Source organism: Antechinus flavipes, chromosome 4, assembly GCF_016432865.1.
Source record: "Antechinus flavipes isolate AdamAnt ecotype Samford, QLD, Australia chromosome 4, AdamAnt_v2, whole genome shotgun sequence".
NCBI lineage: Eukaryota > Metazoa > Chordata > Mammalia > Dasyuromorphia > Dasyuridae > Antechinus > Antechinus flavipes.
The window spans coordinates 356,461,609-356,489,409 of NC_067401.1; the positions used below are offsets into that span (position 1 = coordinate 356,461,609).

The window sequence follows — 27,801 nt, forward strand, 5'->3', positions numbered from 1 at the left end:
AAAGTTCAGCATATAATAGATATTTACAAATAAAAGCAAATCAAAGAGGAAAAGGTGTATGGCATAAAAGGAAATTATATAATGAACAATTAACATTCACATTTATGAAAATGTTTTTGGAAATTCATACCAGGCTGTTCCACAGCTTTGATGTACCATGTAGACAAAAATGGCAGGCCACATTTCCTCAAAAGGACTGATATCAAAATGGTATCTAAAATTAAAAGAGAAAATCATTTAAGAGTATGCATAACTTAAAATAAATACAATGATAAAAAGGGAGAAGATAGATTTCTTAAGTTAAACATCAAGTCTTTCAAAATTAATTACACACAAAAAAAATAATCACGAAATAGAATTGTTAGAAGCAATCTTGAAGTCATCTACTTTTCTAACTTTCCCTTCTTTTGAAGAGCTTCTTGAAAAAGAAATTCCATAGGTTACCTTAAAAACCTTGTCCAATGTTTAAGACACAATTATTAAGGTGCCATATAAGAAACAAATTATGTTCTAAGTAGTACTAGAGTAATAAATAGAAATATAATAAACTGCTACTATTTTGTAATGTATTTCTTAAAAATTTGAATACACCTGTATTTTTTATATCTAAAATAAATATTACTGCACAAGCAATACGTGACAAAATTATCATTTGACTCCTTTTTAATTTATTGTGCTATTACATTAACACTCAAATGAAACCAACAGAATGTCAAAATTTATTTTAAAACATTTTCAGTCATGGGATGAGTATCTACTTTTAGTCCTTCACATTTTTTAAAAGACATTATTTTTCGTTAAAATGAAAAGAAAATACCTTTTTTTTCCAAGGTAAGTCAAAAAGGTATAGATTTATTTATTCTAATCATATATTCCAATACAAATAATATAATACAAACGCAGTTTACATTTATTAAATTAAATTAGATTCAAATAAATTCAATTCACAATTATCTGTTACATGATGGAATTGTGCTAGTTGGTAAAATTTAAAGTTCAAATCTGAAATAAAGGATTTTATAAGTATAAAAGAAGCTCACAATTCAATTTCTTTGTGAAGGTTTGCTGGGACAGTGTACTGCATGAGATTTTGCCATTCTTCTGAAGTACATATGCTATGATAGGAAAGCTTTTCCATGGTTACTCGGTAAATGCATTCTGAATGGCGAATTCTATGATACATCTGGAAGAAAAATTTCAGTAAATGATTTATACAGTCCAATAAATATATTCTCTAAGGCTCAGTATTTTTCATGTTAAAGATCCTTAACTTTTTATCCAGATCAAAATATTGCTTACACCTTCATCTACAAAAATGCACATTTATAGTATAGGAACTCTAGAGAGAGGTCACCAGGCAGTTGTGTTTAAAGCTTTATTATATTCTGTTTTATAATATTCTAAATTTTGAGTTTTAAGAAAGGAAAAAGGTTTTTTTCCAAGTTGTAGTCTGTAACAGAGATCATGCTATAAAAATTACAACATTAGGAGAAATACAAATCAATACATTTAAAGGGCAAAAGAAATAAAGGCTGTCTAAGGAGCAAAACAACAACCAATGTCACAAACTGTTCTGATTTGAGAAAAGAAAGTTATGGGAAAGTCATATTGATGAATGTGACATATACAGGACTAATTTATTTTCTATTCCTACTTCAATGTATTTTATACATGATGGGAAAATAATACTTTAGGGAAAATATAAACTTTAAGCATCACATATGAAAACCTCTAAGAATGTATTCAGTTAAAGGTAATTTAGGACTACTTTTTGTGTGCCTGCTTCATCATTATTTTGTCCTAAATTCTTTAGAGATAACACTTGTGCAAATATTTTTTAAAAGATTAAAGTCAAGCACCAGGTTTTATGACTCAGTAAACAGATACTGAAGAAAAAAAAAGCCTCAAAAGAATAATGGGTTTAAGTGCTTCTAAATATTGAAAATTTAAATTTAGTCTTAACCCCAAATTATATTAAGCAAAATCTTTTTAAATAGTTCTCTAGAAAAGAAAAAGGAGAAATTTCGAGGAGTGGCAAGAAAGGGGAAAAAAAGACAAGAAAATACCAGCTCCGCAAGGTTGGTCTCTTACCAATCAATTGTTTCTAAAGTGTGTTGAAAATGAGAAGTGTTTTAAGTATCTCAGAAATCTAATGCCAAGTTGCCAAATGTCATATTAGTTTATCACCATGTCTTGTAGAGCAAATTTTCTCTTACCAGATTGATGTATTTAAGCAATTAGTAGACCAGAACAAAGGAAGAAGTATATACAGAGATTAACTGTGAGGAGAATTAAGAAGAAACAAAGTGTACAAATTGTCTGTGGCAAACTTAATTGTAAGGAGACTATAATGTGCTTTGATGGGATATTAAAGGTAGTTTAATATGAATGATGCTGCCTAGGCTCAGAACTCTCCTGAAAGATACTAGGAGCATCATCCTGATATAGCATTTTAAAAATGACAACAAGCTATTTAAACTATGTATTATGTAAGCAAAGGTATTGGAATGATGAATGCCTAAATTTATAATACAAAGGAGTCATGTTTCTGTCAAATATCATATACAAGTTGTAGCAGGTAATTAATAACATGAACTTTAATTATAATTAATATTATTAATATTATTCCTTGAGGTTACAGATCAGATTATTAAAGGTGCATTGAATGGAAAGAAAAGAGAAAGAATAGTTAATCATGCCAGTCTCAAATTAAACCTTAAACCTTCTTACTCTTTTCAGTATTCTATTTGACTCCCCTCCCTAATGCAAGATCCTGGGGTAATTTCTCTCCATTCCATTTCTATATCTTTGAATGGGTCTTCCCGTGCCTGGAATGTTTTTCTTTACCTTTCACCTCCAAGTTTTGTTTTTTTTTTCCATTTTTTTTAAAGTCCCATCTTTTTACAGAGGGCCTTTTTTATCTGATCCCTCAATGTTATTTTAGCTCTGTGTCAGTAGGATGAAGATTTGTTTTATATTAAACTATGAAAGGTTCTTCTGATGTCTAATTCTAGCCATCTGCATAATCAGCAGGTACTAAATTTTTGCATCCTGTACTGATGGATTGCAGAGTTTCTACCATTTTTTTTTTTGCATAATTTACATTGATCAGTAAGTCTGAGTTTCTTAATGAACATCTTTTTATAATTTTAAGTGAGAATTCCATGATAATAAATACTTCATACCCATAAACAAATCTGCATGAGAACCATTTGCTTGAAGTTTCTTTATTGAAATATTGCTTGTTGAATTCACGCAAATATTATATACAAAGTATACTATTTATTTCACTTTTAGATCTTGTTTCATAAGTTCAATTTGGAAGTAAACTCTTTTCATTTTCAAACTTTTACTCTTTCTTAGTGAACTGATGATTGATTGATCTTTTCCTCAAAGTATATCTGTGCCTTTTTGTATTACCATTATCAGTCTCATCTTATATTCATCTCTTTTTTTTTTCAAGCAGTTTGGACAGCAGCAATCCAAAAGCAAATTACTATCCTTATGTTTTATAATAATATTGTATAATTCAGAATTGAAGTTTACTATTGAAGCTATTTTGAAGCTGCTTTAATTTAGTCTAGAGAAGAGGAGCTTGCTCTCTTCTTCTCCTCTTCTCTAGACTAAATTAAAGCAGCTTCAAAATAGCTTCAATAGTAAACTTCAATAGAATTGATATATACTTCATCCTTTCCCCATATAGTTTTTTTTTTTTCTGAAACAATTGGGGTTGAGTGACTTACCCAGGGTCACATAGCTAGGAAGTGTTAAGTGTCTGAGATCAGATTTGAACTCAGGTCCTCCTGACTTGAGGGCTGGTGCTCTATCCACTATACTACCTAGCTTCCCCTCCCCATATCCTGTTAGATTTCTACATTTTGAAAGTTTTCAATTCCATATGTTTCAGTTATTCTCTAAAAATGTTATTTGTAAATTATAATTGTGGGAAGAGTTCTGCCAATGATAATGGTCTGATTATTCTTTTGATGTTTTTATTCAGTTTTTGACTCAGGTAATCCCATTTGAGGTGTTCTTGGCAAAGATACTAGAGTGTTTTATTGTATCCTTCTCAAGCTCATTTTACAGATGAGGAAACTGAGGCAAACAGGGTGAAGTGACTTGCTCATAGTCACACAGCTACTAACTATATGAGGACAGATCTGAACTCAGTAAGATGAGTCTTCCTGATTCCAAACTTCTTGGGACTATATTTGGTTTCTTAGGAGACAATTAAGATGATCTGGTACTCCTATCTCTTTAAGGATTTGTTTTATCCATATAGCAAAAGCTTTAAAGTAGTCAGTAAAGCAGAAATACATGTTTTTGTTTTTGTTTTTTAAAGGAATATCTTGCTTCTTCCATAATCCAGTCAATGTTGGCAATTTGGTTTCTAATTCCTGTACTTCTTGGAAAACTAGCTTCTATTATTTCTTGGTTTACATATTATATAAGCCTGCTTGCAGAATCCTAAGCAAAACCTTGCTGACATGTGAAATGAGTATGATTGCTTAGTAATTTTGACATTCCTTAGCATTGCTCTTTTTTAAAGAATAGGGCAGAAACTAATATTTTCCAGTTCAGTGACCAATATTTTGTTTTCCAAATTTGCTGTCATAGTAGCCAGGAAAAAAAAATAATCAAGGAAGTAAGATTCCACCACTATTCAACCCTACACTATGTTATAAGATAAGAACATTGTAGAAGTACAAAATGAATTATTTTGATTATTTTAAATTAAGATTTTCTTATGTAAAAAACCAACGTAGATAGAAATAGAGGGAATAAAAAATGAGGAAAAACCTTGACAGTTTCTAAAATAGGATATGATTGTTTTGGAATATTGCTGAGACATGAGAAATAATGAGCTGGTTGATTTAGGAAAAAACATGGAAAAATTATGAGAAATATAACTTAGGTTGAGAATGAAGATGCTATCTACCTTCAGAGAAAGAAATAGCAAGTGGAAATATGCCTAGTATGATCTCAAATATATGTATAAGAGTATATGTGTATACAGCTGTATGTTTATAGATAGCTGTGTGTGTTTGTGTGTATAGAGGAGGTTATCTTTAAGGAATTTTGATTTATTGATCAATGAAGATTATGCAAAATAATGATAGAAATTGCAAAACACATTATCTCTCTTTAGATCATATCTCCTTGGAAGAACTGAAAATAGGTTACTAGAAATATTTCTGAAAACAGCTATACAAACTCTCTGAAAATTTGAGAGCGTGCACTCTCTATCTTACTTTAACAAAAAAAGTTTTAAAAAGCTGGGAAAATGCAAATCATAGAAAGTTACTATGATGACAAGGAAGATCAAAGTATATACTCAGAAGAAGATATCTAAGTCAAAATTTCTACATTCAAAGTCTCCAAGAAAAAATATGAATTGCTTTCAGATCATGAAAGAGTTAAAAAAGGATTTTAAAAAATTATGTAAGAGAATTGAGAGTTGTAAGAAAATCATAGGAAAGGAAAAAAAAAACATACTGATGAAAATAACACCTTTAAAAAAACTGAGTAGGTCAAATGGTTAAAGGAAGTAATAAAGAAAAGTCAATGTGGAGGGGGAGGGAATGGCTTATAAAGCAGAATTGGCCAAATGAAGATGGAGGCACAAAAATTCACTGAATAAAATAATTCCTTAAAAATAAGAAGTGATAAATAATTGGAAAAATATTAAGTGCTGTTGGATAGGCCAAGTGAATATAATAAAGATGACAATACTCCCTAAACTAATCTATTTATTTAGTGCTATACCAATCAGACTTCCAAGAAAATATTTTAATGATTTAGAAAAAATAACAACAAAATTCATATGGAACAATAAAAAGTCGAGAATCTCAAGGGAATTAATGAAAAAAAAATCAAATGAAGGTGGCCTAGCTGTACCTGATCTAAAATTATATTATAAAGCAGCAGTCACCAAAACCATTTGGTATTGGCTAAGAAATAGATTAGTTGATATGGAAAAGGTTAGGTTCACAAGACAGAATAGTCAACTATAGCAATCTAGTGTTTGACAAACCCAAAGATCCTAACTTTTGGGATAAGAATTCATTATTTGATAAAAAAAACTACTGGGATAACTGGAAATTAGTATGGCAGAAATTAGGCATGGACCCACACTTAACACCGTATAGCAAGATAAGATCAAAATGGGTCCATGATATAGGCATAAAGAACGAGATTATAAATAAATTAGAGGAACATAGGATAGTTTATCTCTTAGACTTGTGGAGGAGAAAGAAATTTGTGACCAAAGATGGAGACCATTACTGATCACAAAATAGAAAATTTTGATTATATCAAATTAAAAAGCCTTTGTACAAACAAAACTAATGCAAATAAGATTAGAAGGGAAGCAACAAACTGGGAAAACATCTTCACAGTTAAAGGTTCTGATAAAGGCCTCATTTCCAAAATATATAGAGAACTGACCCTAATTTATAAGAAATCAAGCCATTCTCCAATTGATAAATGGTCAAAGGATATGAACAGACAATTCTCAGATGAAGAAATTAAAACTATTTATAGACATATGAAAATATGCTCCAAATCATTACTAATCAGAGAAATACAAATTAAGACAACTCTGAGATACCACTACATACCTGTTAGATTGGCTAGAATGACAGGGAAAGAGAATGATGAATGTTGGAGGGGATGTGGGAAAACAGGGACACTGATACATTGTTGGTGGAATTGTGAACACATCCGGCCATTCTGGAGAGCAATTTGGAACTATGCTCAAAAAGTTATCAAACTGTGCATACCCTTTGATCCAGCAGTGTTTCTACTGGGCTTATACCCCAAAGAGATACTAAAGAAGGGAAAGGGACCTGTATGTGCCAAAATGTTTGTGGCAGCCCTGTTTGTAGTGGCTAGAAACTGGAAATTGAATGGATGCCCATCAATTGGAGAATGGTTGGGTAAATTGTGGTATATGAATGTTATGGAATCTTATTGTTCTGGCTTGGAGAGACTTACATGAACTGATGCTAAGTGAAATGAGCAGAACCAGGAGATCATTATACACTTCAACAACGATACTGTATGAGGATGTATTCTGATGGAAGTGGATTTCTTTGACAAAGAGACCTAACTCCGTTCAGTTGATAAAAGATGGACAGAAGCAGCTACACCCAAAGAAAGAACACTGGGAAATGAATGTAAACTATTTGCATTTTTGTTTTTCTTCCTGGATTATTTTTACCTTCTGAATCCAATTCTCTCTGTGCAACAAGAGAACTGTTCGGTTCTGCAAACATATATTCTATCTAGGATATACTGTAACATATTTAGCATATATAGGACTGCTTGCCATTTAGGGGAGGGGGTGGAAGGAGGGAGGGGAAAAATCGGAACAGAAGCGAGTACAAGGGATAATGTTGTAAAAAAAAATTACTCTGGCATGAATTCTGTCAATAAAGAGTTATTATAAAAAAAATAAGAAGTGAGCAAACGGAAGCTAATGACTTTATGAGAATTCAAGAAATAAAACAAAATCAAATTTTCTCATAGAAAATTCCTCAGCTTTTGGATTTATGAGAATTTAGGTGTTCTATGAGAATGAATCACTTGCAAATTCCATGCAAATTTCAAGTTTTATCACATGAGTGAGGTCAAGAATAACCCTTTTGTCTATTCTGTGCTATTTTCCATTTCAAAATGTAAAGAAAGGCAAATATAGTGAAATCTCAGCTTTACATATTAAATAAAAATGTGTCTCTGGACATCTGTTAATTAAACAAAAATAAAATCTACAGCAAGAAGTACCCCACTCAACCCAGAAGCAGGAATTCAAATGAAAGGGCAAAGATCAAATATACAATTCTGATTTTCTTAAAAAAAAAAGAAAAGAAAAAAAAAGAAAAGAAAAAAGTGCTAATGGAGTTCTATAATCTTCCTCTTCTATATGAGGTTGTATTTAAAGACAAGGTAAGAATTCATATGTATCTGACTACATAATAAAGACCAACTAAGAAATGGAAATAAAGCTATGTCTTTCTTCATCATATGGAAACCACCATTTAAGGTGGTAATTTAAGGTAAATTTAAGGTGAATCTAAACAAAATCACAGCATCCACTTCATCCAGTTGAGCCAACTATCTAACAAATTACAGATTAGGAGCTTTTCAGCATTTTAAAAAAATCTCCTTTACTACTCTCATGTATACAAAGTTTAAAAATCATATTTCTTCAAATTTGTTCAAGGGAAAATTCTAAGATAAAAAGAAAATTCTGGTAATCAAGGTAATAATGCTAAACAAGAGACCTTAACTACTAAAAATCAATTAGCACATACTATGATCAGTTGTCACTTGGATAAGAATCACAAAGGATGAAAAGAATTAGATGAATTAGAAAAGAATTAGAAGGAGAAATATCTATATATCATTAAATTGAAGCTGCATTATTTCTAATCATTTTTTTCCCTTACTATCAGCAAGCATGTGTTCAAAAGAAAAATGAATTATTTCTTTCTTGAGAAATCTACCACACGTAGCACTTTTTGTCAACCTTTTCTGGATTTTTTGCTATTTCTCTGATTCCTCAATTAACATTAGCTTCTAATCACTTGCCTCTAAATTTATGCCCTTTACATTCTTTTCTTCCTAATCCACTTAATGTGATGCTTTCAAAAATTCAATTTATTCAAATTCATTCAATGATCATTCCAATTATCACTTCCCTCAGATATCATACTTTCTAAGTAAAAGACTGTAGCACAGATTTATTATATAAAATGTACATAAAGAATTTAATAATTGTAATTTTGTCCTTTCAAATGTGATGTTAGGATATTGATCTTTTCATTCGACTTATTATTTCTTTCTTAAAAGTTGAAGCAATAATTCATTTTTCCACAAGAGGGCACCAGAGCAAAACAAGTAGAATTTAAGCTATAAGCATTCTCATAATGTTAACATTATGCTATTAATCACTAAATTTGGGGTCATGTTTTCTCAAGTAATATACATACAAGATTATGACCTGAACAATATTTTCCTACTTTATGTCATGATGCTAACAATTTCTGACTTTTCATAAACTTTTTTTTCTTTGCTTTTCACACTTTCTAGGATACCTGAATAAAGTTTTGGCATTTGAATGAATATTCATTTGAAATAAATAGTCTACTTGTTCTTATGATTATTAAATGTATAAAATAATAAATCACTTTAATCAGCAGAGATGACAGAATTGGCAAATACTTGAAAACTTTAAGGCTTTTTAAATCAATATTGGATTCGAGAAAACACTTTGAGAAATATTACTTACATTAGCACAGTGTAAGGCTAAAGCACAAAAGACTGCAAACATTTTAAAGTTGTTTTCATCTGTTTTGGAGAAGGCACTTCCACTTATTTTGTTTACCATCTGCACAACACCAATTACGCTCCCTCGACTCACAATAGGCATACACAATATATTTCGAGTGGTATAACCTGTGTATAGGTCTACTTCTCTGAGTTGTGAAAAAAGACAAAAGGAAAAGAAAATTATTAATGTACCATCTATCTAATAATTCTTATTATTTTATTTAATAAGATGGTAATTATTTAAGAGTTAAGAAAACATTAACACTAAGTGCAAAAGCATAATCACTAAATTGATAGAATCAAAAAAAGGGTATTAGACTCAATGGAAAAACAAACTTTACAATATTAAATATTGAGAAAATTCAAACTCACCTATATGACATGATAAGGGATCAGGTAGCACAATAGCATTTTAGTGGAGATATTTTAAATTATATTATTAAAAAATCATTAAACTTCCTCTAATATCCTTTTTGATATTTTGAAAACTGGATTAAAAATGACAACATATGGCAAAGTTATTTAAGTTAGTTTTTTAGAATTTCTTACTTTAGAGATCCTATCCAAAAAGTTTAATTATTTTCCAAATGATTAGATAAAAGCTAAATCTGTAGCTCTACTGATTTTTAACTGATTATGGATTCCAAATACAAGCCTCTGCAATGCTACACTTTATTGCAATTAGCTCAATATGGTCACTTGGCTTTCCTTCTCAAAGAGGATCCCAACATCCAGGAAATAAAACATAATATTCGAAATTTCAGTGAGGGAGAGCTATGTCAAGTCACATCTGGGATAATTAGTAGCAAAATTTAAATCAGAACTATTGGAGATGACTGAATGCAGTAAGAGACTTGTCTTTTTAAGCTAAGGTCTTAACAAGTCTCATTTGAGGCAATCAGATGATTAAGTGTAGGTGAGAAATAAGGAAGACAATAGCTTCTTTTATGTAGTGTTGTCCCCCCACCCCAAAAAAAAATTATTCTGGGAAGAGAAACTTCAGGATTTCTGGCCAAAACAGAAATAATTGCTATTTACATATATACTAGAAGACCTAGTTATCCACATGTCATGTAATGGATGAGTAAAGGTCAGCTCCTGTGCTCAATTGGGAGGATTAAGTGAACATCCTCAGCATGTCAAGTAGACATTTGTGAAGAATTTATTGGAGGACTGGGATAAATTGGAAAGGAATATATGAATGGCCAAATATACCACAAGAGAAATGAAACTATAGATACTTTGGAACCTCACTATAGATACTTTGGAACCTCAAAATTGTATTTTCTGATTACATCTTTATTTGGCTGTGTTTTTTTGCATTTGTCCTTGCTTACAAGCTTCAAACAAGTCCTTCTGTTTCAAATCTTTACGACTTATTTCTCAATATTGAGGGGATCTTATCCATTTTGGGTTTCTGTCCTGAGACTCTATAGTCTTAACCAGGGAATGAATGGGTGCAAATATGTAATATTCTATCCAATCATCCAAATGTCCAGTCATTGTTACATGTTACATAAATTGTCCCCAGCCTGTCTCCCCATTTTACCTCTTTCTGTGAACACAGTAATTAATCTATTACTTCTGAAATAGGGATGTCAGCTGACATAGGCCTCAATTCACCATACCTCTGATTCTGCTGACCAAAATGCCCCTTGGCCAATCACTCTCTTAAATGTGTTGTCCCCCTATTAAAAAAGGAAGCTACTTCAAGGGAGTAGTTATTTTACTTTTTAGATTTGTATCTAAAGCACTCAGTACAGCATCTAGAATACTTTTACATGATAATAATCACTTTTCATTCACTCAATCAATCCTTCATTCAAAATAAAGTTCAACATAATAATAAAAGTCTTAAAATTCTTAAAAGAGATTCATATATAAATTGTAAAATTAAACAGAAATAATCTCAGAAATGTGTACATAAACTCTGTCTAACTCTAAAATGTCAAAGATGTCAACTAAATGTATTTATTTAGTTGTCAATCTATTCATTTTTGGAGAGGCTGAAGGTGATGCCTCAGTCCTGAGGATATGATTCAAGTCCTGCCCCTTAAAATAGTGAAGTCAAATTCAAATAGAAACAAGGTCAATGAACCACAGAGAAGAAGCTCTGCTGCCTGCATAGTGACTCAGAAAACTATATATTAGCATTACCTCTGTTGTACTGTGTTTTTTATTTATTTTGTAAAATATGTCCCTGTTATAATTTAATCTGGTTCCTGCAGTAAAAGTGTTGCTTGTCAATGTGATCTGCAGGTCACTTGTTTGATGCTTCTGTTTTATGGAACATGAGCTATGTGACCCCGGGCAAAGCACTTCACAGTTATCCAAAGAAAGTTTTAAGTTGTAGGAAAATTGCTGATTTATGTTGATAGAGAGCACAGTAATTCTCCATAATCACAGGCACAGCATCACTTGTTCCCCCCAAATATTCTGGAAAAAAAGCTAAACTGATTTGAAAATAGGGATATAACAATAACATTTAACATATATATATATATATATATATATATATATATATATATATATATATATATGTAACATTTTAACTTGCTAAAAGGATATTTTTACTTTCCTTTCCCTTTCAAGCATGATCTATTTCCAGAAAACTATATCTTTGATTAGAAAGTGTTATACAAAAATGTTATTTAAATACATTCAATCTAAATTTTCAAATAACCTTTTTAAAAAGTAATTTTTTTTTTATTATCATGTGCCTTACCTTTATCATGACCTTAATAGAATTAATTAAAACCTTTTTGAAATTAAGTGGATTAATGTTAGCCATGGTACTTCATAATTGGGGCATTATAATACAGAGTGATGAAGATGCTAAGTAAAAGAAGAGCTGAACTCCTATTGAACAACAAGAAGACAATGGAGTTCTGCCTCAAGATACTTTTTAGCCACATAGCTCTATACAAGTAACCTTACTTCTCTCAGCCTTAGTCTCCTCATCTGTAATATCAACAGAAGATAAGAATAGCACCTATTTCATAATATTGTGGTAAGGATTAATTAAGATACTTACTAAAGCACATTGCAAACCTTATAGTGCTACATAAATGTTAGCTATTATAGCACTGTAATATGTTTTGCATAATTACAGCTGGCATAAATGCTAAGATTTTATATCATTTAGGTTATAACAATCCTATTGCCCATTCTTGGCATCATTTAAGAAGAATATTACCTGTGTCCTTCCACCAAATATTTCTTACCTGTTAAAGCGTGGGTCTGCATAAGCATCTGGGATGTTAAGGACCTCCCCTGTTCTAGCCACCTGACCAGCTATTCCTTTATCAATAGAAAATCTGTACACAGATAAAAAAAGAGGCAGGCTAATCAGCAAATTAACACTAAGTTTCAAAACAGGTTAACAGGATTAAATGCTAGTAAACTTGAACTTAAAAAGCTTTCTTTCAGCCCTGCATTCAAATTATTTTTAAAACACTAAAAAATACATAGCAATTAACTTCATAATCTTGGTATAGAAAATACATTGAAAATGTTTTAAAGCATTCTAGATTGCAACCTAATTTTGTGACTTTTTACAAGATTATTGGCCATAAAAATTTTTAGCTTTTGTCAAAATTCAATGCATTTTTAAATCACCTTCTTAATGATTTATTTTCCACTATTTGCTGTTACCGTTTCTTTCTTTTGAAAAACAAGAATTGTGTTTTAAAAGGAGTGACTCTATAAAGTGGAGTCATAAAAAAAAAGTTAGTGCGAAGCCATAAATGCAGACATTCAATAAATATTTTGTGATGACATTGTTACTTCTATTTATTTATACATTGTTTCTTCTATTAGAATGTCAATTCCTTAAAGGGGCTGTTTTTGCCTTTCTTTGTTATCATCCCTAGAATTTAACTCAGTGACTGAAACACAGGAAGTACATAATAAGTAACTGTTGATTGAATGACTGTCTGCCTCACTGCTTGATTTATAAATAAGCATAATCAGATTTTGGTCCTCTCATCCCTACCAAAAGATGGCAGAGTATTACATTATAATAGTATCTAAAAGATACTATAAATGTTCATTGATGAATTTCAAGAAGAGAAAAGGAAAACTTCAATATGCATAGCACAACAAATTGCATCTCAAATTAATTCAGAGCCCATGTAGCCATAAAAATCTTATTGAGAAGCATAGTGACTGCTCCCACAGTCATAGCAAGTCCATCACTTCCCTCTTGCCAAACCTGGCAGCAAGAAAGGCAATCCAAAGCCAGTGAAACCTGTCCTATTCTTGATAAGCAGTAAACAGTGCAGAATTTAACATCATCTTACAAAAATTTCTCCAAGTGAGTATTGGACAAATTATGAGAAAATAAACTATCATTTCCTTATTTCTGTCACTCATTACAAATTCTTCAAGATGCATCACTAACTCTTGCCTGAATTGGTAAGGGATAACCAGGACCATGATGTTAATATAAAATTGCATGAGGATTAATGAGAAAAGCATTTAAGAAGTTTGAAACAGAATTATCATATAAAGAATAACTCACTATGTTCCAAATGCATTTGGACAGTAAAACTCACAAATATCAAAACTAAATACATTTCAAACATCATATTATTAAGATTATTTTATTACTGTAGCTATGTGACAAATATTGAGAAGTACTGGTTTCAAGTGATCAATATAAAAAAATTGCCTTATTATCCTTGCATAAAGTAAGTAATGACAAAAGTTTATGAAATTAATACCATCAAGCTGCAAACTTTGACTGAATTAAATGAGAGTGAATCTTACAATTTACATTTATAATAAAATAAATGGTGCTGAGTGGGAGTAAATTGTATAAAATATTTTGCCTGTATTATTATAGGGATAATATCTATAAATTATATCATGTATATCATTATATAAATATACTATATCAATATCATTATATAAAACAGTTATGGTTAAAAGAAACTATTAGTAAAATAACAACATAACATTCAAAATGCCAATAAAAAAACAAAATATTTCATTTCACAAAAACCATGAAGGTAATTTTCACTTTGTCATTTTGCTATTTTTACAAAGGAATTTTATATTGATAATTATAATGTCTTCTGTTACAACTTAAATTTAATTGGAAATTTAATTCTCCAATAGTCTGATGTACTGTTAAAAGAAATCACATATTAAATGGTCTTCAAAATATCAGCAGATACTCAGACTTTGAACAAATGACAACAACTAGGTTGTTTTTGTTTAGATACAGGGGCATTTTGTCATTTCTTTCTCTATTTCATTTTACAGATGAGACAAACAAAGTAAAGTTACTTGACTAGAGAAACACAGCTATTAAATGTCTGAGGCTGTATTTGAACTCAGGTCTCCCTGACTCCAAGCCCAGTCAGTGTCCCTAAGTCTTAGCAAAACAAAAATTTTAAGTATATAGTTTTGGTTTCCTAATAATATAAAGTATGTAAGTTAGCTAGCCAATTTTCACTACGATCCAGGGACATGTTTGCCCAGTGGAATCTAGTTTACTATGGGACAAAAATATATTGGGATCTGGCAATTACCACAATACTTCATGTTAATGTAAGAAAAAGAAAAGATTAAAATAAAGATAAATTAAGAGTTGTCTATATCAAATTCTTTAAAATTTGACATACAATGTTGTATCAGATGATTTCTGTAAGCAGAATCCTATCTGTGGTAGCCATTTATTGATTATTGATTATTATTCCAGTTTCAAATATGGAATATAGCTATGTTGACTGCAATGACTGTCAGTGATCTAAACAGGTCAATGTAATGCCCAAATTAACCACATGAGCTATACTGTATTTGATTCTTTGGTATTAGAGATACAGCTGAAGAGATGCTTAGTGCTGATATATCCTTATGAAACATCTCCATGCTCTTCTACATGGATGATCCATAAGAGCAGACAGGGTGCACCTGGACCTACCTTGGCACACTAGTAAGTTTTTCCACCATGATTTCCAAAAGGACCGCCTCCGGAAGAGGGCATTTCCAGGAGTGACGTTATTGCTTCAGAGAGGCTGTTTCGGTGGCACTGCAATGTCATTCCCAGAAGTACTACCTTCTGGAGGCGGGTCCTGGTGGGAATGATATCACAGTATGACAAGTATTGTCAGCATACCTGTGAATAGGCACAGAAAGCGGGTAACATAATACCTGCACATTTGTAATCAGAGTCTATTTTCCTTTTACTTCATTGCATACCTTATTTCTTTGGTCTTCTTAAAGACAGGCTTCCCTTCATTTTCCTCCCCAATATCAAAAAGGTCTGAATATAATTCTTTGTTCTTATGGTCTACCTGGAAAAGTGCACAACGATCTGCATTCACCAAATTTTTTGCATATATCTAAGGAAAAAACACAAAACAAAAATTAGACATGAAGAAACTCCTCCTGTAGGAGGCCTGAGATGAAGTGCCTAACCAAGGCATTAAGTAAATGCTGTGATAGTCTTTGCTCTGGAACAAGGGGAAATGTGGGGCAATTGAAAAAGGTTTTTAAATTTGGAGTTACAATATTTTAGTTCAAATCTGGGCTTTGTCATTAACAACTGGCCTGACCATGAGGAAGGTAAAGAAAGGGCTTAATTTCCCTGGACTTCGCTTCCTCATCTGTAAAATAAAGAGAATGAGCAACCTCTAATTCCTCCTCCTTCCATTCCAATCCTTGCTCCATGATCTTCTGATTTCTAAGTGCCTTCCACAATTTGTCAGAAACAATTTACATTAAATATTTAGCATTCACAGAAAGTTATTTTTCATAAAGCAATCAATAATCTCAGATCTTTTACATTTCTCCTCATTTGTTTGAATTAAAGAACAAATTTAAGGATCATTTAATTAGAATTTAATTCCTCAGTATTACTATTATTCATAATATTTATTTCTTTTTCATCCATTTTCTATTTATCCTGAAACACATTTTTTTTACCAAATATATGAATAACAATTTACTTGAAGTAGATGTAGATTTATATGTGTGTATATTTATATGTATTTATTTGCATAGTTTATATGGATATTTAATTCTTTTCTTTAGACACAAGGAATATTTAAAAGTATCAAACAAAAAACTAATTCAATTAGTATGCCTAACTGAATAAATTTATTAAAATTATATAGATATATACTATATCTAGACCTTGAAAATTAATTCATGTCCTCCTGGTCTATCTATAGAGTACATGAAATTTATCATCCCAATTTGATATATGTTTTACTGTTTTCCCTGATAAAAATATAACTGATAGAACCTAAGATCCTTATATATTTTTATCAATCTAATTGATTTAATTGACCCTCAATTTATCCCAAGTGCTCTTTTGGAGCTGATAATATATCCCTGGCTATAGCAGAATCCTTGGCTGGTTGGTTGGTTGGTATACTTGGAATTTCCCTCAGAATCACCTTGTAAAAATCAAGAAGTAAAAGTTTGATCATAAAAGATAAATAATACTTCATTATTGCAATTTAATATTATGACAACTCTAATTATTATTGACTTAGTGGATATATGCCAGACTTGGAGTTAGGACTAAAGTTCAAATCCCGTCTCAAATCTCTTAACACTTATTAACTATGTAACCCTCATCAAATCATTTAACAATCGAATTACCTTATTTCCTTTATCTGTAAAATGTTAATAAAAATAAAACATACTCTTCTCATTATTGTGAGGATCAAATGAAATAATATTTGTAAAGCATTTAGTATAAAGCCTGACACATAGTTGGCATTACAAAAAAGCTTTTTATCATCATCATCATCATCATTAAAAACTAACTTTATTCCACTTTCCTAAATCTCCTCCTCATTTTCCTTTTTCATTCCATCCTTCTCTTTATTTTCTTCAAGTACATTAGGTTAGTAATATTATAGAATAGGAAATCCTGAACATTTGTGGCTGTGAAACACTAAGAAATCCACATGGATAAAGAATAAGAATTAACTAAAGTGTCTTCTGTGGGAGGGAGAGAGGATTCAAGATAAGGGGAACATAGAAATTATCTAATCCATAAAGATCCACAAAGAATTAAGAAAAAGGCTAGAATCAAGGTCCCCCCCCCCCCCCAGGCAACTGGGATTAAGTGACTTGCCCAAGGTCACACAGCTAGGAAGTGTTAAGTGTCTGAGGCCACATTTGAACTCAAGTCTTCCTAACTTCAGGACTAGTGCTCTATCTACTGCGCCACCTACCTGCCTCTGGGAGAGAACTTCTTAAGCACACCTGCTCCCTACATTTTTAAAACTGTTAATTCCATTTTATTCTTTTACTCTCCAGAAAATTATGAATGACTCAGATGAAGCTGTAGCAGTATGTTTATATAGGGTAGAGAAGAAAATTGTTATATTGGATAAAAAAAATTAAGATCCCTCAAAAAGATCCTAATAAGTTATAATGATGAAATAAATTTAATAATAACTAATTTAAGGAGAAAAATGTTCTACAACTCTATGCTGTCTGTGATGATGTATACATTGAACTTCTGAAGATTCTATGATTCACTGTGCTGTACAGCAGCATCTCACTGTTCATTGATCATATTGTGTGATTTTCATCACCCAGAATAAACCATAAAACCTAAGAGGTATGAAAGGGATAGTTATGAGGAAAAGGGCTATCAAAAATTCATTAATTTTATTACAGAAGAAAATCATATAGCCATGTATACAGGAGAACTCCAAATATTATGTGAAATAAAGTTTATTGATTTAATAAGCTTCAAAATAGCAAACTAGAAAGTAAAATTGTCTTTTTGCTGAAAGAGCAAGAAATTTCAGTTAAAAGTAGGGAAGAGATAACAGAAACAACTATCAATTAATCAACATGAATAAGTGACTTTTTTTTTTATTTGGTTTTAGATGAAGCAAATAGACTTCTACATATCAATAAAGCCTGAGGACATTTACATAACAAAGACCTCTGTAATAAAAAATATATATTATTTTCAGGGACACCAATAATATATAGCTTTAGTCTAAAATTTATGCCTTTACAATGGAATAAAAATAAGCTCTCTTGAAAAGTTTGACAATAAGTAGAGTGATCTATTTTTTTACACAGGCTCTACTATAGAATGTCCAAAGCAGTTGTGACAATAGATAAGAGGGGTCCGGGGATCTGTATGTTCTTCACTTAGGAAATGCTGAGAGTAAAGAGCAGAATTATATTTCACACATTGGGAATAAAATGTAGATATATGGATATTTTACTGTCAATAAAGGAACAGGAAATTAACAAAGAAAAATTAATCATAGCTTTAAAAACTTTGCCAAGAAAGCTTTCTTTTTAAGGGAATAGTAGTTCTTGGCTGTGACATTCAGAGTTCTTAAAACATGTATCTTAAAACACTCTGTGATAATTAAGAACAAAGATCTAAAGCTCTTGTTTGACACATAATCCCAACTTTTTAATACACTGATACAATTGCTTTCAAAATTTCAACATTCTAAATTATCATATGCATTTGGCCTAACATGCCAAATTCTGTAGTCTATCTAGCTCTGAAGTCCATCTATCGCTATGTACATATAAGTTTTCTTTGTAGAATACTCCACAGTGAAGATATAGCATGGCAGTCTTGAATATTTTTGTAAGAAATTGATTTCTGTGTCAACACATCAGAATCACTCAATCTTTGAGGAAAGGGCAAAAATAACTGCTTATAGTCTTGGAGTTAAGGATGCTGACATTCTGCACAAGGGAAAAGCTTGAAGGAGGAGAGCACAGTAAAAAGCTGAAATATTTTAAATTTTGTCATTTAAATGCTACATGCCCCCATGGAATACTGTCCATAGCTCTTCTCTTGACATGCTAGTTAGCTTTCAGGAAGAAAAAATATTGGTTAATATTCATTAATAGTCAGATTAGACTATACAAAATCCTCCATTATTAGGACCTGTGATGTACCAAAGTAGAAATACCTGAAGGACCAAATTTAAAAACAGCTCAGAGGACTGAAAACATTTTTTGCACCAACTGGCAAGTCTGATGCTTCTAATTATGTTTTTGAGAAAGGAGTAGTGAGGTATTTACTAGTAAGGCTAGAAATATGAAATAACTCATAATTGAAAAGAAATAAGCCTATTCTGCTTTACTTAAGCAAAGGTTAATTTTGTTTGAAAAATTCAAGAAAACAATTTATTTGAAAAAAGTATGCCCTGTATTGGAAATTAAAAGTAATTTGACAAGACCCAAATTACTTTTTATTAAATATCATCATTCATAATATTAATAGCAATTTCTATAAGCACACCTCATATTTTTAAGACTTAATAACATCACTTAAAAAATAAGAACCAACCTACCATTATGTGTTCAAGTAGAGAATCTATTGCGACTATGTTATCAAAATAGGTTCTGTAGAAAAAAAAGGAAATTAAAATTTGTAAGCAGTCTTATTTTGATTACAGTAAACACTAAAATCTGAGTACATTTCCTGGTTTTGGTTATATTTAGGAAAAACAACAATAATTGTTACACTATAAATTTTTTAAAGTACCAGTTTCATATGCTGATTCATCAGACACTCATTGAAGCTGTTTTTAATAGATTTTTTTTAACATGCTGAACGAATTTATTTCTCTTGTTAATATTAGGCAAATCATATAAATATTTACTTATTACTGACTTATCAACAAGAATTTCTTAAGAGGCTATTTCATATTAGGTTATCAGGTGGGATATTTGAGTACACAGAAGAAAAAAAAAGTGGTCGTGCCTCTCCTTTAGGATCTTCTCTTGGGGAAGTTGAGGGAAGACAATATGTATAACAATATGTAAACATAAAATATATCTGAAACACAAATACCAAATTTTTGAAGGGTTATGGGTTCTAATAAGTGGTAAAGATATGAAAAGATCTCTTATAAGGGGTCACATTTGAACTGAATATATTAACAAGCTAGAAATTCTACAAACTGAGGTGACAAGGCATTTTAGGGATGAGCAACCTGTGAAAGGACACAGAGAGGAGAGGGAATGATATATATGAGTAGAGCAAGTAGCCTGTTTGTTGAGAACATGGAGTATGTGAAAGGAGGTAACATGCAATAAGCCTGAAAAGAGAAAGCCAAAGTGTGATAGCAAAGAATTTCAGACATATACTTTAAAAATATCAATTTGGTAAGTCATATGTTCCATGTTTAAATTTTCTTGTATTATCTCTCTTTATCTTGTATCTTGCATCCATTTCGACTTTAGGTTTATTTCCAAAAATGATTAGGGTAAAAGGAAAAGAACCTTACATGTTGTAAAGTATTTAGAGCATCTCTCTTTGGAACTTGTCGAGATGTCCATCAACTGGGGAATGGATGAACAAAATGTATTATATGATGGAATACTACTGTGCTATAAGAAATGATTAGCTCAATGATATAAGAAAAACATGGATTTGGACAAAATAAATGAGCAAGACCAAAGAATGCTACATGTAACAACTGCAGTATTGTTTTAAGAACAACTTTTAAAAATGCTTTTTTCAATTTTTCAATTCTTTTTTCAGTTCTTTCTGGGCAGGGAGCTATTTGATGTAAAAATGTACTTTTCTTTTGTGACCAGAGATGAACTAGAGACCATTACCAATCACAAAATAGAAAATTTTGATTATATCAAATTAAAAAGCCTTTGTACAAACAGAAAGAATGCAAACAAGATTAGTAGGGAAGCAACAAACTGGGAAAACATCTTTACAATTAAAGGTTCTGATAAAGGCCTCATTTCCAAAATATATAGAGAACTGACTCAAATTTATAAAAAATCAAGCCATTCTCCAATTGATAAATGGTCAAAGGATATGAACAGACAATTTTCAGATGAAGAAATTGAAACTATTACCACTCACATGAAAGAGTGTTCCAAATCACTATTGATCAGAGAAATGCAAATTAAGACAACTCTGAGATATCACTACACACCTGTCAGATTGGCTAAGATGACAGGAAAAAATAATGATGAATGTTGGAGGGGATGCGGGAAAACGGGGACACTGATGCATTGTTGGTGGAATTGTGAACGAATCCAGCCATTCTGGAGAGCAATCTGGAATTATGCCCAAAAAGTTATCAAACTGTGCATACCCTTTGATCCAGCAGTGTTTCTATTGGGCTTATACCCCAAAGAGATACTAAAAAAGGAATAGGGACCGGTATGTGCCAAAATGTTTGTAGCAGCCCTGTTTGTAGTGGCTAGAAACTGGAAAATGAATGGATGCCCATCAATTGGAGAATGGCTGGGTAAATTGTGGTATATGAATGTTATGGAATATTATTGCTCTGTAAGGAATGACCAGCAGGATGAATACAGAGAGGCTTGGAGAGACCTACATGGACTGATGCTAAGTGAGATGAGCAGAACCAGGAGATCATTATACACTTCGACAACGATATTGTATGAGGATGTATTCTGATGGAAGTGGATTTCTCTGACAAAGAGACTTAACTGAGTTTCATTGGATAAATGATGGACAGAAACAGCTACACCCAGAGAAGGAATACTGGGAAATGAATGTGAACTATTTGATTTTTGATTTTCTTCCCGAGTTATTTTTACCTTCTGAATTCAACTCTCCCTGTGCAGTGGGAGAACTGTTCGGTTCTGCAAATATGTATTGTATCTAGGATATACTGCTACATATTTAACATATATAGGACTGCTTGCCATCTTGGGGGGGGGGAGGAGGGAGGGAGGGGAAAAAACGAAACATAAGTGATTGCAAGGGATAATGCTGTGTAAAAATTATCCTGGCATGGATTCTGTCAATACAAAGTTATTATTAAATTAAAAAAAAAAAGACACTAAAAAAAAAAAAATGTACTTTTCTGTAGAAGATAGCTTTTTCTGTCCTGCCTCCACCCCTCCCCCAGCCAAATCAATAAGACTTAGTAGCTGATTATAAGGGGTGAACTAGAGGGAAGAGTTCAAATGCATCCAAGTTAAAATCCTAGTGATTGGGATGGTATCCCTTAACAGAAATAATTTACAAAAGTGAAAGAATTCTGTGATGGACAAGATGAGTTTGAGATTCCTAGGGGAAATACAGATGAAAATAATCAGTAGTGAGCCAGTGATGAACTGAAACTCAGAAGACAGACTAGAGCTAAAACTGCTAATCATTTGCATTGTGATAACAAGTAAACAGGAACTGATAAGATTTTAAAAAATGAGACTACTTAAAAAAAAAAAAAGGTACTACACAAGGGAAAGTGAGGAAGATGACCTTGCACAGCTCTCTCTCAACCTAAACTGAGTCACTTGCATGTCATGATATATAACCTTGATGTCGTGATCTTCTTCAAGAACAACTTCTGTGAGTAGAGCTGCCCCATTGGGGATTCAACTGGACAGGTCAATTGGGAAACTTCCTTTCTTCATCCTTCCTTTTTCTTCCCTTTTTCCTTTCCTTTTTCTTTTATTTTTTTTCTTTGCTTCTCTTTTTCCCTCCTTCCTTTTCCTTCCCTCCACCTCCTTCCCTCCCTCCCTTCCTCTCTTCCTTCCTATCATTCCTTTGTTAAGGATGGACCCTTAAACCAAAACCACTAGGACTCTCATAGATTAGGCCATAATAGGTCCCAGGCCAAGACCCAATTAGTCATTGTTTCAGTCCAGATTGACTCCTCCCCTCCCCACAGATTTATTTAGAATTTTTTTTTTAATTGACTAGGTGAAAGAGACTGTTTGTTTCAATTGCACATCCACAAATGGATGTGATCTCAGTCAAAATGAGATGTCGTAAAGAACTTAAAAAGGCCATTGCATCCAAGACAATCTCCAGACCTTCTCATCTATATCTGGCCACTGGACTCAGATGGCCCTGAAGGTGGAAAAGTGATGCAGGCAACCTTGCACAGACTTCACTCACTTAAATCCAATTCACTTGCATGTCATGGTATCACTTCCCTGATGCCTTGGTCCTCTTCATGAATGAAGAACCAACAATTACTACAAAGGGCAATCCCATACTTCTTAGTATTCTGTACACGAATTAATCTTTTAAGATCATTTTCCCTGAGGTGCCATATACCCAAAATCAGGTCTGAAAGGAAAGGAAGAGAAACTTATACTCTTGTTGAATTATAATTATAATAATAACAGACCCAAGATGAATTAGAAGTTTCTAGTCAATCTCTGGTTAGGTGAGCATATGGAGACAAAATAAGTGATTTCCCAGAAAATTCTACCACAAATCTATGTTTTAAGGCACTAATACTATACCATATATGAGGAACATGTAGGTTTGTCTAACTTCTGTTACCTATATACTGAGTCAGTAAAATTTAAAAAAAATCAATTTTAAGTTTTAGAAAAAAGACATTAATATAAAAATCATCTAATAATGTGATACATGGCAATTCTACAAAAGATGAATTGCAAGAACACCTCCTTTGTCAGTAACTTTATTGCCTGAGGTAGAAATAATATCACTAGGCTAGTTTTTCGATGTTGGTTTTTCAAAGGATTTGAAGATAATTACATAGGAGTCAATTCTGGTTGCTGTATGTTTTAGTATTTTCAGCAATGATTTAGTTGATGGAATAGACTGTTTGAATTTGATAACCCCATCAATTTATGAGACTAGTTTCACTCAAAATGATCTTCACCAATCAGATAATTCAGATATAAACTGAGTGGATTGGCTTGTCAAAATGTGATAAACTATGGAATGAAAAACAACATGTATTCATAGACAAAAATAGCTCCACATGACAAAAAATGCCTACTCCAAAAGATTCTTATTTATCTCTACCCATCCAATACAAGGTAAACAATTCAAGGTATCCTAGGTAAAGTTGAAAAATTTGTCTATTTAATCTATGTCACAGAATACCATAAATTCTCTAGAATTAAAATTGTGCAGCTCACAAAGAGCAATGGAGTTGAATCATGGTGGGCATAAATAAGGTATCACTAATGACAAACTGTTCTTATATGAATATGTTCAAAATAAATCAAATAAATGTTATGACTGGAAAGAAGGTAAAATATTGCATAATGAATAAACAATAAACAATAATATAAACTAATATCAAGAAATCTAAAGAAAGCCTTTTAGCATGCTGCATAGAACCTATGAGAAGGATTTATGAGAGATAAATGACAACAAATCATCAACAAAAACAAGGTTAATGAACCCAGAGTAATGAAATGTCCAGATTTTAAAAGTATGATATTTAGATAAATCACCTCTTAATAGCATTACACAAATTTGTAAAATAGGTGAATCCAGGAGGTAAGATGATGAATTCCATTTTGGATATGTTGAGTTTAAGATGCTTGGAGAGCATCCAGATAAGGATGTCCAATGTGCAATTGATAGTATGAGATCAAAGCTCAAAAAAGTCCACATAGATATCTAGATAGATATCTAAATCTGTTTATCATCTGTGCAATGATAATAATTAATTATAGAAGCTGGTGAGATTACCATGAGAAGGTTTTATCCACAACTAGGGAAAAAATGTTGATGATGATCTAGAGGAAGTATCACAACAATATGGGGAGAAAAAAAGAGTGAAAAGGATAAAAATTGAGAAAAAGGCAATTTAGATTTAGCAATTAAAGGATTGGCAACTCTGGAGGAAGCAATTTCTGTATAAGCACCAGATTAGAAAGGGTTGGAAAGAGATGGAGAAGAGAATTGCTTGAGATACCAAAGGAAATGGGAGAAGCAATAAAAAGTATAAGGAAAGGGATTGGCTTTGGGAAGGGGGCTGTGGTGTTTCTTTTTCTTCTTTTAAATATAATAGTTCTCTCTTCGAGAGAAGCAGGTAGCTTGGGGGAGATTTTCTTGAGGCAGCCTTAGTTTCAGTTCAGATCAATAATTACCCCAAATGCAGCCAGCTGGTAAAAATACAAACGTTTATTTTCTCCTTCCAAAGTAGCCTGGTTAGTTGAGGCCCTCTCTCTCTGCTTGGTTCCAAGAGCTCCCTCCAAATGGCTCCAAATCCAAAGGTTTTGTCCTTCAGCCTCTGCCTCTACTTTCTTCAGCCTCCAGCTAGCACAAAGATGGGATGAATCTCATCTCCTTCACTTGGGGCTTGTCTAGCTTTCTGGCAAGTCTTTCAGACCAGCTTGGCCTCAGTGGGGGAAGTGCAGGAGCCCAGCCACCACAGAGAGCCTTCTCAATCTCCTGCTCAACTCTTGACTCATAGCTTCTTCCTCTGAGAACTCTCCTTCCGCCACCAGCCAGCCAAGTGGAAAATATTCTGAAATAAATCACTCTTCACTGGCTTATATATGACTCTTCTGAGAGAATAGGATTATGGGTTTTCTCCCATAGTGCTCTCTGGCCCTAAGAGCTTCAAGGGAGATGTGAATTCAGATATCGCATATTAAACCCTGAAATTTCCCAAACGTGTGAACTCCAATGAGTAAAGGTGCAAACACAAGCATTGTATCAATTAGTTCTACTTAGTTCCTTGTTTCAGGTTCTGGCCCAAAACATCTTCTTGTAAGATCAGATCAATAATCTATCAACTCTAATGAGTTAGCAGTTTGTAAAGATTCCAACAGGGGACCATCATTATCAGAGGCTGGAGCAATTTAAGAGACCAAGGGATGATGTTGAAGAGCTTTAGATGGTCTATATTTTGTGAGTAAAGGACAAAACAAAGTTCTCTGTTGAGAATATCATAAATAGTTGAAAAGAGAATAAAAAGCTTGGACTAATTAAGAATTCAATAGTGTCATTTAGCAATAATGGTTTCCTTTGAGATCATGATCACTTTTTACCACTTTCTCAATACCACTAAGAGCAGAGAATTTACATAGAAGTAAACAAAGATGAGACGAGGGGAATATAGATCATTCATGACATCAAGACACATAAAGGGAAAAAAATGAGGCCAGAGTGGTAATGATGGCCTGGGAGAACAGGAAGGAGAAAGGGACTAAAAGTCATGGTGAGTTATTTATATGTAGAAGATAATAAAGTACAGAGACAAACAGAAAAAAGCAAAATATTATGGTTAGAAAGAATAATTTTGGAGTTCTCTATCATGAATATGACAAATTAATTGGCAATGATGAGATCAATGGAAAAATCAGTAGAATGTCCATGCCTGTGTGTGACTGAGATAGAATAAAAATGAGGAAAAGAGAGACATCCAAGGAGAGATAAGGCTGCTGAACAATTCACTGCTCTCTTTGTTTCTGTTTTCTTGGCTTAGAGGAAGTTCACTACCTTTGATGACCTCAAGTCATCTAGATTAGGTAAATTACATTCCATCACACTGAAAAAACTGGGATATACTATTCTTAACACATTCTCAGTGCCTTTGAAATATAACTGAAAATAAGAAAGAATGGATGATGGTAAATATCTTAAATAAATTAATTTAATAATAAATTAAATATCTTAAATTTCATAAAAGGGAAGAGAGTGAAATATGTAAGCAACATAACACTGAGCTTGACATTAATTCCTGAGAAAACATTACTTTCAGTAAAGATACTAATATCTAATAAAAGAAAGTCCTAAAAAGCCAGCACAGTTGAGAATGTTATGCCAAACTGATCTCATTTCAATTTTGTATAAAGTTATGTAATTAGTAGAAGGATGTTACTGATAACCTAAAGTTTTGCAAAGAGCATGACAAGAGTTTCATGTTATGCTTATAGACCTAATGATCATCAGTATTAGGTTGAGATGTTTTTGTTCTTCATTCTTGAAGAACTATATTAAGAGTGAAGTTAGTATGCCAAACTGTGGCTGATCAGACCAATACAACCTCAGAATGTTGTGCTACGGGTTAGACATGTATAATCCCTAAGAATATTTAAGGTGGATTCTCTAACTTTGTACATCTTGCATTTCTTCTGAGCTAATTCAATTCTGCTTTGCTTATAGAGCATAGTACCTTCTTTGATGAAGGCATGCTATGCTGAGAGGTCTTCTGCCAGTGTCTCCTATGTCATATACAATCAATTCTAAAGTTCTTAAGAGAGACTTTGAGAATATCCTTGTATTGCTTTTTCTGACTACCTTGTTAGGTGCTTATTCTTTAGTACCACATTGACTAAGGGATTTATACTTGATTCTGAACTGAGCTAAGTTTAATAGTTTTATCAGGAAGGTATAAATGCTTATCAAATCTGCAACTGACAAAGTCAGAATCCCAAAAGATCTCAATATGTTGAGTGCCTTGGCTATATCTAATAAAGTGGAATATAATGGCAATGAGCTTTAAACTGGGATTTGGAAAATAAAACTTCTCCAATATATTGGCAAAGTATGGCTGAGCATTTTATTTCCATAAAAGATTTAATCATTTATATTAATATGATGTAATTGCATGATCATTGAAGACATAAAGAGATCTATAAAATAATCCTAATAAAATTAGGATTAGGATTAAGATCACATTCTGTGTCTGAGCAGGTAAGTCATATGAAAATTACTGAGATTCGCAGACGTTAACCAAAAATCATAGCTTACTGATTCCAAGTCTAATACTCTATTCACTGTTC

General features: G+C 32.3%; 1 protein-coding gene across 3 annotated transcripts in view; it reads right to left on the reverse strand.

Annotated features, from left to right (window-relative positions):
* PDE10A (phosphodiesterase 10A) overlaps nucleotides 1-27,801 on the reverse strand; it is an 815,835-nt gene that overhangs the window by 60,604 nt on the left and 727,430 nt on the right. For all 3 annotated transcript variants that reach the window (XM_051998086.1, XM_051998085.1, XM_051998087.1), the window contains 6 exons: nucleotides 19,644-19,695; nucleotides 15,541-15,683; nucleotides 12,558-12,650; nucleotides 9,293-9,479; nucleotides 1,041-1,183; nucleotides 131-214 (listed from right to left, as the gene is read on the reverse strand). In XM_051998086.1, the coding sequence (XP_051854046.1) occupies nucleotides 131-214; nucleotides 1,041-1,183; nucleotides 9,293-9,479; nucleotides 12,558-12,650; nucleotides 15,541-15,683; nucleotides 19,644-19,695 (702 nt within the window). The remainder of the gene's footprint in view (nucleotides 1-130; nucleotides 215-1,040; nucleotides 1,184-9,292; nucleotides 9,480-12,557; nucleotides 12,651-15,540; nucleotides 15,684-19,643; nucleotides 19,696-27,801) is intronic.